The sequence below is a fragment of the Netta rufina genome (assembly GCF_964035555.1).
Source record: "Netta rufina genome assembly, chromosome: 22".
In the NCBI taxonomy this organism is placed as follows: domain Eukaryota; kingdom Metazoa; phylum Chordata; class Aves; order Anseriformes; family Anatidae; genus Netta; species Netta rufina.
In genome coordinates this window covers 2540342-2552902 of record NC_140146.1, presented here as the reverse complement: position 1 = coordinate 2552902, position 12561 = coordinate 2540342, and the positions used below count along the sequence as shown (strand labels likewise).

Here is a 12561-nt window from a genome sequence, read left to right as displayed (position 1 = left end):
TTTTTTGTGTGCAAGCCCCTTTATTTGATGTTACGATTTCTGGTGCGGTGAATAGGTTGGATTTGTATTGGCCATTCTGCACAGTTTGTTTCATCTTCCTGGCTCGTTTTAGGTAACGTTCCTTCTTAGACTGTTACTGATCACTGTATGTCCATGCTGAGTGGGATTGTTCTGAAGCTCCTACAGGAATTTGTTGAAGAAAAGATCCAAATGTCACCTAGAGCTTGAAATATGCCTGTAAAATATCTGTACACAAGTTTTGTACAAGCTCTGTTTTAAGCACTTAGCTTAATTGTTTGGAAACCAATATTAATACCAATAGCACCTTCTGGGGAGTTTCACTGATAAATGAACTTGGACCTTGCAATGCATCCAGCAATGCTGAAAGCGTTAACATTACTTGCTTGAAACCATATAGTAGAACTAAAATTAGGAGTCAGATAACCTAGCTCTCGACTGCTGCTTTACCCAGGAAAAATGCTCCTTTTTAATATATTGCTCAGTCTGGAGCCAGTTCTGCTTATATGCTTTCCCTTCTTACTTCTTGAGATGTTCTCACCAGAATCAGATCTCTGGCTTAAGGATTAATCTGTGCCTGCTGCTTATTGCTTATTTGAAGTCTTAATCCTCTGTGACATCACAAGTGGCTGCTGTGGAGAGGATTATGATGTCACAAAGAGAGGATTCTGACTTCAGGTTGAGAATAAGCAGTGGGAGCAGATGAGATCTTAAGAAATAAATATCCTGTTTTCATGCAAATGTCTTTACTAATAAAAAAAAACGGAGGTGAAAATCCCTAGAAAATGTCTGTAGAATTAAAGTTTTTCCATGAGGCATCAACAGCTCTTTAATCCTAAACAGTCTCTCTCTATGAAGAGGATAAAGGCTTAAAATGTATTTCTGGCTACATATCATGTCAATACAGAAGCTAAGGAAGCGAATCCTAGAACTGCTCTCCATTCATCCCATTTAAAGTAGATTTGGAGCTGAGGCGGTTGTGTTTGGCTTCCCTTTGTGCGTGGGCAGGAGGGTACTTCCCTGTTGAAAAGCGATGTGGCTTGCTTTTCTTTCCCAGACCAGCTCGATGGCACAAAGCCAAGAAAGTCCAGCTGACCCCAGGCCAGACGGAGGTGAAAATCGACCTGCCGCTGCCCATTGTGGCTTCGAATCTGATGATTGAATTTGCGGATTTCTATGAGAATTACCAGGCTTCCACGGAGACCCTGCAGTGCCCTCGGTGTAGCGCGTCTGTCCCAGCCAACCCGGGGGTGTGTGGGAACTGTGGTGAGAACGTGTATCAGTGCCACAAGTGCAGGTACGTCATCCCAGTTCCTCCCCACCGAGCCAGCGCAAAGGGTTTATGGAGTCCTAGTGCTGTTGCCCATGTTGGATGTTCAACAAAATACCCTGCTATTTAAATGCGTGATTCTGGTTAATACAACTGCACAATCAAATTAGTTGAGAAGTATAAAACAGGCTTACAGGGATTTAATGTTAATACAGGCTAACAAAGGAAACCTGATACGACAATACTGAAAGAACACAGAAGTTTCAAATCAAGCCCTCAGAAGTTTAAAAAAGAAAATTCCCAGAAGGGAGGTTATTTTTAGCCTGTCTGTTCAAGGGCATGGGGCTGGAGTTCAATTAGATGGTTGCAGGGGGGTTCCCCCACAGGATCCCTGACTTAATGTGCAGGATGGACAGTACTCATTTGGCTGTTCAAAGCTGTTGTACTCTCCTCATTCAGAGCAGAGCTCAGGGCATAATTTACTGTGCACTATTCAAGCTTTCACTACAGTATTACAAATCCTCCTCTTTTGTGAGTTTTGTCTCCTCATCTGAGGTCTATTCTCCCCTCATTGTTGTCCCATATTCCTCTCAAATCCTCATGGGATTCAAGGTGTTTAGCAGATTCTTTACACAGATCAGGTGATTATTGGTATATTGAAAAGTTTCCATATTCCCTGTTCATTTATGGGAGCTATAAATCAGTTCGTGTCATGCTGCTGTAGTCTGCAATAGGATAATAAGTATGCTGTCACTAGTCCCACTGCAACTGTGTAGAGAGTGAAAGCTATTCAAAGCCTAGACCTTACAAAATGGTTTCTTTTTATCTGTGTTCTTGTAAAGGGCACGATGCCCTAGTCTGACATTCTGCTGGGAATTGCTGTAGTTGAAGTAGAATGGTTAGGAACAAATTCACATCTCTTTCTGCTTACTGGCCAGAATGTGGTACCACTTCTATAAGGATTTTTGGTGCCTGATTTGTAGCTTTTGATTCTCATGTACAGCCTGTATTTCGGTCTTACTGTTTCCCCAGGACAGTTTGGTAGCTTAGGCATTTTTGAGGGCCATCCTTCTCCTTTACATGAGTGCATTCGCAGCTTGCTTCCTTCATTTTCTTGATTACTTTGATAAGCTCAGCTGTTGTTCTCATAGCTTTCTGGCTTGCCTTTCAGATCCATTAATTATGATGAGAAGGATCCCTTCCTTTGCAATGCCTGTGGGTTCTGTAAATATGCTCGCTTTGACTTCATGTTGTACGCGAAGCCTTGCTGTGCAGTGGATCCCATAGAGAATGAAGAAGATCGAAAGAAGGTGAGGCTAATAGCTAATTAATTAATGAAATGCTCTCTCTCTTTGCCAAGTTAGCAGTTTAGGGACATCAGAGGCCCACCTGTCTTGTAAGTAACATGGAAAACAGTGCTCCTTCAGCACTTCTCACCAACTAATGTGTTTCCCTTAATTCTGGTGATCTCACAAAATCCTCATTCTTGTTTCTGGCATGTTGAGAGGTATAGAATACAATCCCTTATTTACTGTCTTGATCCACTAAGTAGATTACTCTTCGAAGACATTATTCAGTTCTTTACTTACAAACTAGCTATCTAGTATTGCATCTCTGCCTTTCTGTGTTGGACACTGGACACCAGAACAATACTTGTGGCAGAAGCAAGATACAGGATTACCATGACAAAACTGTGTCCTCTGATTATACTGGCAGTGTTATTTGTCAGGTTTTCCAAAAGTATTGTAGCAAAGGGGAAGCCTGATAGCAGATTTGCTTGTAGGAGTTTCTGTGGCTTTTGGGAGCAAAGTGCCAATGTTTTCCTGATGCACTTTCTGTCAGAAGAATCTTACTAGGCATTTTGGTACCTGGACTTTAATATGTGGCCACCATGACTTCAAGGAGTCCGTGTACCCAAAGCCTTGCAGTTAGCATTGCTTTTCATTAACACAAAGAAAGACAAAAGACATGGGAAAACGTGGAGGTTGAGAGTTGTATTTCAGGAGAACTAACAATCTTGTCTGAATATCCTTCTTTTATTCATAGGCAGTAACAAACATCAACACTCTGCTGGACAAGGCTGACAGAGTGTATCACCAGCTAATGGGACACCGACCGCAGCTGGAAAACCTTCTGTGTAAAGTGAATGAGGCAGCTCCTGAAAAGCCACAGGTAACAAGGGACAAATGAATGTTGCATAGAACCAGCCCTTGCAGGAGACAGGCTTGCGGGGCACTGGCCTTTATACTACCAAGGACAGATAAAGATCCTTGCATCAGATGCTGTTCTGCAGCAGTTAGTTTTGTGCTCCATATGTGATTCCTTTTGTTTTCCCCTCTCTTCCAGGATGAATCTGGTAGTAGTGGAGGGATCAGTTCTACCTCAGCTAGTGTGAATAGATACATACTCCAGTTAGCCCAGGAGTATTGTGGTGACTGTAAGAACTCTTTCGATGAACTTTCCAAAATCATACAGGTATGATGCGCTTTAATTTGTATGTGGGCCATGTGTTTTTTTCTATTACCAGATACAGTGCACATCAGAAGTAGAAAGTAAAAGGTTGCTGTTTGGTGTTTAATGAAATAGATAACAATAAGTGATTGGCTGCATGTTTTCACAGAAAAAAATAACAAAACAATAATTTTTAAATTAAATTAATTTTTAAATTAAAAATGCTTATGGTCAATACTATGGAGTCACATTTCCAGTGTTAGATTTCACGTAATATAGACAACAAGCTTTTAAACAAAACAGATAACTGGGACTTATGCTGCTATTTCCAATGGATTTCCCAAGTCTGCCATTGACATGAAGAATTTCAAGTTTTGAAAAAGTTTCAAATTTTTATCAGTAAAATATATAGTGAAAATAACTGTAAACAAAATTAGCAATTACATACTACTTCACTATTTTATAATTCTCATTTCTTCTTTTCTGTGTTTCCAGAAAGTATTTGCCTCTCGAAAAGAGCTCCTGGAATATGACCTTCAGCAGAGAGAGGCAGCAACAAAGTCCTCACGAACCACTGTCCAACCCACATTTACTGCCAGCCAGTATCGTGCCTTGTCTGTTTTAGGCTGTGGCCACACATCATCAACAAAGTGTTATGGCTGTGCTTCAGCTGTCACAGAACACTGCATAACGTTGCTCCGGGCTTTGGCAACTAACTCTGCCATCAGACACATCCTTGTGTCCCAGGGCCTTATCCGAGAGCTCTTTGACTACAACTTGAGGCGAGGTGCAGCCACAATGAGGGAGGAGGTCCGACAGCTCATGTGCCTTCTGACCAGGTAAGGTTTGGTTCAGCGTTCATAGCCCTGCAACTTTCAGTGAACTACAGAAGGTTGCATTCTTATTCCTTCAAAATTGTGCTTTTATAGCTCTACAGGGGAGATATCTTTCACTAGCAAACTGTAAACCATGACTGCTTGTTGTACATTTGTCATCAGCTAAGCTGAAATCCAAGGAGCTTTTGGTATTTATTACGAGCACACCATAATACTGTTCTTTTCTTTTTTTTCCTTCTGGAATTAGGGACAATCCAGAGGCCACACAACAAATGAATGACTTAATTATTGGGAAGGTTTCTGCAGCTCTGAAGGGACATTGGGCAAATCCAGACTTGGTGAGATGTTTTCCTATTTCTTTTTTCTGACCCTCCACAACTGCTGGTGTATTCTAATCACCGCATCTTCTCTGTTATCATAGTCTATTTATAATACAGAAGAAGTTTGTGTCTTGGTAGGAATTAAGGTAAAGCACAAAATTATGTGATAGTAAATGCCTGAGTTTCCTCACAGTTATTCCTGTCTTGGCTGTTGCTTGCAGCTCACCTTGCAGCTCTCTCAAACAGATTGCCAGTCATCCCAAACGGAAGTGGGACTAACCTTACTTAGATGTATGTGTTTGAAACCTGTATTTTTTAAAATACCAGAAGGCAAAAAGGACTGCTGTATCACCAAGATTTCTTAAGCCTTTCAGCGTGTCTGTCTTACAGGCTAGCAGCCTCCAGTATGAAATGTTGCTGCTAACAGACTCCATCTCAAAGGAAGACAGCTGCTGGGAGCTCCGACTACGCTGTGGTGAGTTCAAACAACTAATGTGAAAGCTTTATTTCAAAATGCTATACCTAGGTCTGTACACTATAGTAAGATTTTAAGGAAGGGAACTGATCCTGATTCAGATAGTTTGTGATTAGGGTTAGAAGGGCAGTGAGCACCAGACAGCTATGTCTCTGGGTTATTGAAGCAGGAGTGCTGAGAAATAGAAAAGTGGAGGTGTAAAGGGATGGTGACTCTATGCTAGCCAAAACCAGAAGACATTGCTGTTTTCTTGTATTAAAAAAAATTTGTTTTCCATCCATGGCTGTATGTGATAGCTTTGATCTTACCTAATTCTAAGCACTTCTGATGTGCTGTACAGAGCTGTGGAAGGTGTCCCATGAGCAGATCTTAGAGGCATGAGCATTTACATCTGTCTTTCAGCTCTCAGCCTGTTTCTGATGGCAGTGAACATTAAGACTCCAGTGGTTGTTGAAAACATCACCCTCATGTGCCTGCGCATTCTTCAAAAGCTGATCAAACCACCTGCTCCAACCAGCAAGAAAAACAAGGTATCACCTTAGATGCTGAGCGAAGCATCTGGAAATGATCTGGCTGGCACACCCATCTCAGTGATGAACAGCTTTGTGAGGAATCTAGGGGTTGTTTTTCTGGTCATAGGAAAGAGGACAGGCTGTGGTTTTCTCAAGAATTATAGATCTTTTTTTGTTTATAAGGATGTGCCTGTGGATGCTCTCACCACGGTGAAGCCTTACAGCAATGAAATCCATGCACAAGCTCAGCTGTGGCTCAAGAGGGACCCCAAAGCATCATATGAAGCTTGGAAAAAGTGCCTCCCTGCCAGAGGTAGTTCTGTGTTTTTAACTTTGTGCAATTTTGTGAAAGAACACGTATGTCCTTCCAAGTTTAATAAGGAATATAGTTCTGTAGAGTTGTGTTGGTTTCTGTCCATCTGATACCATCTTCACACTTAACTGTATAGTCCATAGAGATTGCAGTACTGACCTTTCTGGGCTGTGTTGCTCAAACCCTGAGCAGAAAATGCATTGTGCCTGAAGATAATCAGTGGGATATCAAAAATGAAACTTGCTGTTTATCTAAAATGATACCCGCCAGCTCAAAAGGTAACTGAATATGCTGAGAGGCTGGGGGATTCGCATCTAGCTTGGAAGTGAGCATAGCTCCACATAGAAGTGAAAATGGCAGCAGAAATAAATGAGAAGCTGCTCAGCATCTCAGCTGGAGTTTGGAGTATTCCAGTATGAAGAAGTAAATATAATGTCAGTTTGCTGTTAATAGTTGCAGGCAGTTCTTGAGCTGTGTTCAGTATTGCAGGTATAGATTCCAATGGGAAATCTCCTAGCAAAGCAGAGCTTCACCAGCTCTATTTGTCAGAAAAGTATGTCTGGAAATGGAAACAATTCATGAGTCGCCGTGGGAAGAGAACTTGCCCTCTGGATCTCAAGCTGGGACACAACAATTGGCTGCGACAGGTAAATGTGTGTGAAAGGTCCAGTGTGATGCACAGCCTTTCAGTTCCATAGGGCAGAGTTGACCATCAGAGAACATTGGTAGTTTGCCGTATTTTGTGTACTTTGCACAAGATATGAATGGTGATATGTGAGGAGACTCTAAGTGAGTTAGGTTTGCAGCTTTGTTCCACAGAAATGCTGTTCGTGAACGTTAATCCAATAATCTGCATGTTTTTAAATCTCTGAGCCTTTAATTGCCACTGTGCATTACCTGTCCAGTAGCTGCATTTTGACTACGAAATTTTCATGGGTCCTGTGCAGTCTTTCCTTCCTTTGTATGTGGATTAGTATGTTACCTACTTAGTGCATTGTTTAAACATTTTGATGGAGAACAAAGTAGATGTTCTCACAGGATCAAGTCTTCAGAGGAACAAGAGAGCGTTGCCTCTCGGTGTCTCTAGGACACCAAACTGTCCAAATGTATGGTGTGTCTCTTTAGAAAAGTATCACTGGTTTATCTCTGCACATCAAATGATACCATATTTTAATGTTCTTGCCATAGGTGCTTTTTACTCCAGCCACTCAAGCTGCAAGGCAGGCTGCGTGTACTATTGTGGAAGCACTGGCTACCATCCCCAGCCGTAAACAACAGGTCCTTGATCTCCTTACAAGGTATTTCCATGATGCCACCCTTGGCAGCTCCAGGGTTATTTTTCTCTAATTCCCATGAGAACCATTCCCTTCTCCCAGTTTTTATCACCCCTCTCCTTATTCTCCTTATTATACTTCTGGTTCACATGTCCTTTTTGGGCTGGATTCTTAAGCTTAATTAGCTGGGATGATACTGTTTAAATAATACTTTTTTTTCTGCTTGTCAGGGTGTATTTTCCAGAAGCAAGCAGAGGGTGTTCAGCTGCGTGGGCAACGTTTTCTCTGCCTCTTAGACAACAAAATGATAGGGAGAACACTCTTCTAAGTACTGTGACATAACCTAGTGCAACTGATACTATTAGCACAGTTGGTCACCTCCTAGTTGGGACAAGGTTTCACTTTAGCAGTAACTAATGGATGATGGTAATGTTGTTAGCTAGGAAGGACAAAGAATGAGGATAGATTTCTGGAGCCTTTTTCCATCTTCCGTTCTGCAGTGTCCTTAAGCTGTGAATGCAGCTTGTGAAGTGGTCGTCAGTTTGTGTTTCTCTTTACTAGCTATCTGGATGAGCTGAGCATTGCTGGTGAATGTGCTGCCGAGTACCTGGCATTGTATCAGAAACTCATCAAACCTGCCCACTGGAAGGTCTACCTGGCAGCCAGAGGAGTTCTGCCGTATATTGGCAGCCTCATCACTAAGGTACGGGCTTGTATGAAGGAACTAAGTAACAGCAGAAAACTTGTCCCTGACCTGTCAGTTGATTTGTCTTTTGTGTTTTGAAATCTTCATCTCTTCGTTCAGTTGCTGACCCTTGCCAGGTTTATGAAGTTCATACTTCTTGTTCTGTCATCTCTGAACAGAAACAGCTACAGTGGTTTTAGTCCAGCAGTAGCGGGTCTCTGTGTAAACTGACTTCCACACTGCCTTGCACACGTTAACTAACTGCTCGGGGGGCAGCTGTGCTAACGGGTATAAATACTGCTGCACTGACTTGGCATCAGGTTCAAACGGGAAGCTGTCTTAGGTGCCAGACTGGACTCAGAAAGCCCTTAATGATGAGGGAGGATTAGGTATGCTACCATTCCTTGAGTTTGAATTATGGCCTGTTGGAGAAGAAATGCATTTAAGTTGCAGTCTTCAAAGTTAGGTCTCAACGGTTTACTGGTGAGAAGAAGCTGTTGGACGCTGATCCCAGCTGTCCACCAAACAGGGAGACACCTTCCCATGTTAATGGTGGCCTTAAATCCATCATGGAGGGCCACTAGAGCAAAGCAGTGATAACAGCCACGAGGTAGGTGTAGAGATAAGATAAAAGGAGGATGTTTGGGTCAATTTTTCTCTTCTCCCTTTTCTCCTCACTGCTGCATTGCAGTTCTGGTTTCTCTGTGGTTGGCTCTGTTTCTTTGCTTTGTTCCTTTGCACCCTGCAGATCAGTGTGTTAGGTTGCAGTGTGTTAAATGCTCACCAGCTAGTTATTATTGGTGTTTTGGTTTGTTGTCCTAATAGGCTTGTTAATTATTTTCAGGAAATAGCTCGTTTGCTTGCCTTGGAGGAAGCAACACTCAGCACTGATTTGCAGCAAGGATATGCATTGAAGAGTCTCACAGGTATGTGGTGGCATCAGCGCAAGTCAGGTAGTAGGATTAGAGATGGGAGTGATTGTTGTTCTATAACAGCATGTAGCAGAATGTCAGAGAAGTTTTTTGCAATTGTTAGCATTGGATTTTTGCTATTCATTTAACATTCAGTCCTTAAATAGATTTTTCCATAGCTTTTGTGGTCGGTTTTAGTGTTCAGTTACCTGAAATGGGGTGCTGTACCATAAGCAAACTTTACATATTGCTTTTCTTCTCCATTTCTTGATGATATTTATTGAACGGTATAATTCCTGGTGATGTTGCTGGTTGTTTCCCACTTACTGTATGGTAGCTTTTTTTTTTTTTTTTTTTTTTTTTAATCTTCTTGGGCATGCTTTTTTTCCAAAAACTTGTTTGAAATGGGAGTACATCATATTAACTGGGTTGCTCTTTTTCGTATTCTCTTCCACATCCTTCAAAAATCAGTGAACTAATTCATGAGGCCTGGGTTCTTGCCAGAAAAAGTGTGTTGATAAATGTTATGGCAAAGAATCCAATTGTCTGCTGATTCTTTACTTTGTTATAGGATCAATGAATATGGTGATGAAACCGATGAGTCAAATCATCAGAGCTAGCTTAAATGTTTGAAGGGGAGCAGTCATTTGCTTTTGAAGTATCTTAGGACAGAAAAATGTCAAAAAGTACAGACTTACATCAAGCACTTAGTTCATTTTAACTTTTCCTCATTCCCTCACCATGTTCCTATATGAAATTTAAAAGCAGTGCTTACAGGCCAGGGTTTTTCCTCCAACTGTTCAGTTCATAGATAAGAGCTTTAAACCACAAACTGACAATTGGAGTCAAAACAAGCCATTTCATTGTGCTGCTTTTGTGCTATTGTGCCCTATTTGCTGGCCATGTGAAATTCAGAGCTAACAAATCAAACACTCTCCCCCACTTCCTTGAATATCTCATTGCTTTATAGGTCTTCTCTCTTCCTTCGTGGAGGTGGAATCCATCAAACGACACTTCAAAAGCCGCCTGGTGGGTACAGTCCTAAATGGTTACCTGTGTTTGAGGAAGCTAGTGGTACAGAGAACAAAACTGATCGATGAAACTCAGGACATGCTGCTGGAGATGCTGGAAGATATGACAACAGGTAAAGCCACATTGGTTCCATAAATCCAAGCTCTGGGTCAACCAAGATGAAAAAGCAAATAGCTACAGCCACATAAAGAACTTCTTACTAAAAGACTACTATAGTGAGGCGGGTTTTTTAAGGCTTAGACCTTATAATATTTCCTTTTGGCACGGAAATGGTAAATAACATTCCTGGAGTTGTCTCCTACCTTCCAAGAATTTAAGCCTCCTCTTATTTATGGGATTGTTTTCCTGCAACCCAAGCATGTAAAGAGGGTTATTTCCTACTAAACATACCAATAAATAACTTTTAATCTTTTGGGAATGTAAAAGAAGGCAGTAGAGTATTGTGATTATTGCGTATGCATTTATTGTGTATGTTGAGTTAAAAATGGAATTCATCAAACTGACTCTTGTGTCTTTTTTAATACACCTGTTCCTCGGCAGGCACTGAATCTGAAACCAAAGCATTTATGGCAGTGTGTATAGAGACTGCAAAACGTTACAGCCTTGATGACTACAGGACTCCAGTTTTCATCTTTGAGAGACTGTGCAGTATTATCTATCCTGTAAGTATACAGATAGCTGCAGCATAACCTATAAAATCAGAATAGCTTGTATATTGTCAAAAAATAATAGTCTACAATATTGATTTCATAAGAGCCAATATAGAAGTGTAGTAATACACTGTACCAATTTGGGGGTTAATAATGAGGTTTCCTGCTGTGGCATGCTCTGCGCAAAGAAATTAGAACCGTCAGTATTTCTTCATGTTAAGGAATTTGCTTATTAAGTGATAATAGATGTTCTGTAAAGTTCTATGTGTGGCAATGTAAAACAGGATGCACTAGTGATGAAAGTACTTAAGGTTCAGGGACATCTTGTCACTGCTAACACAACAGCGCAGGAATTTGGCTGGGGGAAAATTTACTTACTCTGCCTCTTCTGCTGTTCTTCAGGAAGAGAATGAAGTGACTGAGTTCTTTGTAACGCTGGAGAAAGATCCCCAGCAGGAAGACTTCTTGCAGGGCAGAATGCCAGGAAATCCCTATAGCAGTAACGAGCCTGGCATTGGGCCACTCATGAGGGACATCAAGAACAAAATCTGTCAGGACTGTGACCTGGTAGCTCTGCTGGAGGATGACAGTGGAATGGAGGTGAGGCTGGGAGTGTGATTTCTTGCACAGATGTGTGGGAACTCCATATCTAGGCAGTTGATAACTGCTAACACAGCGATGCAATGTAAGCTTGTTTTGGACTTCTTATTTCTTCACTTTCAGCTTCTAGTGAACAACAAGATCATCAGTTTGGATCTGCCTGTGGCTGAGGTCTACAAGAAGGTGTGGTGTCCTACTAATGAGGTATCTATTATCTTTATATAAGTATATATTAAACAGCACAAAGCACCTGCCATTTATATTAATATATATATATATATTCACACGAGTCAGGATTTGTTTCTTGACGTATAATTCCTTCGTATAATTGCTCAGCACCTTTTTGTGCTCTCTTAGGATAGACTATTACTCAATTCTGCAGTGTTAAGTGATTTAAAATCATATAACGCTGACCCAGGTAAGTGTATTGAACTTGCCTGTGTAGTATACCAGATATCTGATCTTCCTTCTTGAATAAGTTTTTTACTTTCTGTTAGGTAAAGGACTGAACTTTGTGTCAGTGCCTTTCAAAGAATATTTCATGCTCCATATACAGTTTACTGCATGTGTGCAGACTGAAACACCAGATTGCTCCATCTGTCTGTACTTCAGAGATGAACCCAAATTACTTATGCAAAGAGAGCATCTAACGTATCTCCATGTTCTTTGCACTTCTGCTCTTGTGCTTTTCATGCAGGGATCTTCAAAAAAATGACAGATTCCCTCCCCCCGGTTTGCTCTTAGTAGTGGATATTGCCTGTTTTTCAGATAAAAGAAAGGGTCACACAAATCTTAAGGGACTGGTCCACTATGTCACAGTAGGCTTGTTTCTGAGATGCATGTGGTCCACAACAAGCTCTTCCCTTCCTTGTCTTGTGAGCACCAAAATAAACTCCTGCTGAAGAGGAGTCCACCAAAGAGGAGTTTTGTTATGATATGGGGAATGGTTCTGATCAAACCTTATTTAAGTAAAAAAATCACTTCTGTGCTGCAAAATGAAGCCCAAAACTAGGAGTGGTAACTTTTTGGTAAGGTATCGACTTGAATAAGGAAGTGAGATGCAGGTCTCAAACTGTAAAGTCTTATTTGAACCCTGATTGAATCCCTAAGGAAAATGAAAGCGTGGCACATACTGACCCAGCCCATGTGCCCGCTCCAAGCGGGGAGCTGCAATGCCTGCGAGACACAGAGCGGTACCCGACATGCTGCTCTTC

At 41.4% G+C, this 12561-nt stretch overlaps 1 protein-coding gene across 3 annotated transcripts in view; it reads left to right on the top strand.

Moving 5' to 3' along the window:
• UBR4 (ubiquitin protein ligase E3 component n-recognin 4) overlaps window positions 1-12561 on the top strand; it is a 77121-nt gene that overhangs the window by 49255 nt on the left and 15305 nt on the right. For all 3 annotated transcript variants that reach the window (XM_084300089.1, XM_084300088.1, XM_084300087.1), the window contains 17 exons: window positions 1076-1315; window positions 2460-2598; window positions 3335-3460; window positions 3635-3763; window positions 4235-4578; window positions 4823-4913; window positions 5286-5370; window positions 5773-5900; window positions 6066-6195; window positions 6685-6842; window positions 7384-7493; window positions 8031-8172; window positions 8999-9080; window positions 10036-10209; window positions 10638-10759; window positions 11150-11347; window positions 11471-11551. In XM_084300089.1, the coding sequence (XP_084156215.1) occupies window positions 1076-1315; window positions 2460-2598; window positions 3335-3460; window positions 3635-3763; window positions 4235-4578; window positions 4823-4913; window positions 5286-5370; window positions 5773-5900; window positions 6066-6195; window positions 6685-6842; window positions 7384-7493; window positions 8031-8172; window positions 8999-9080; window positions 10036-10209; window positions 10638-10759; window positions 11150-11347; window positions 11471-11551 (2479 nt within the window). The remainder of the gene's footprint in view (window positions 1-1075; window positions 1316-2459; window positions 2599-3334; window positions 3461-3634; window positions 3764-4234; window positions 4579-4822; window positions 4914-5285; window positions 5371-5772; window positions 5901-6065; window positions 6196-6684; window positions 6843-7383; window positions 7494-8030; window positions 8173-8998; window positions 9081-10035; window positions 10210-10637; window positions 10760-11149; window positions 11348-11470; window positions 11552-12561) is intronic.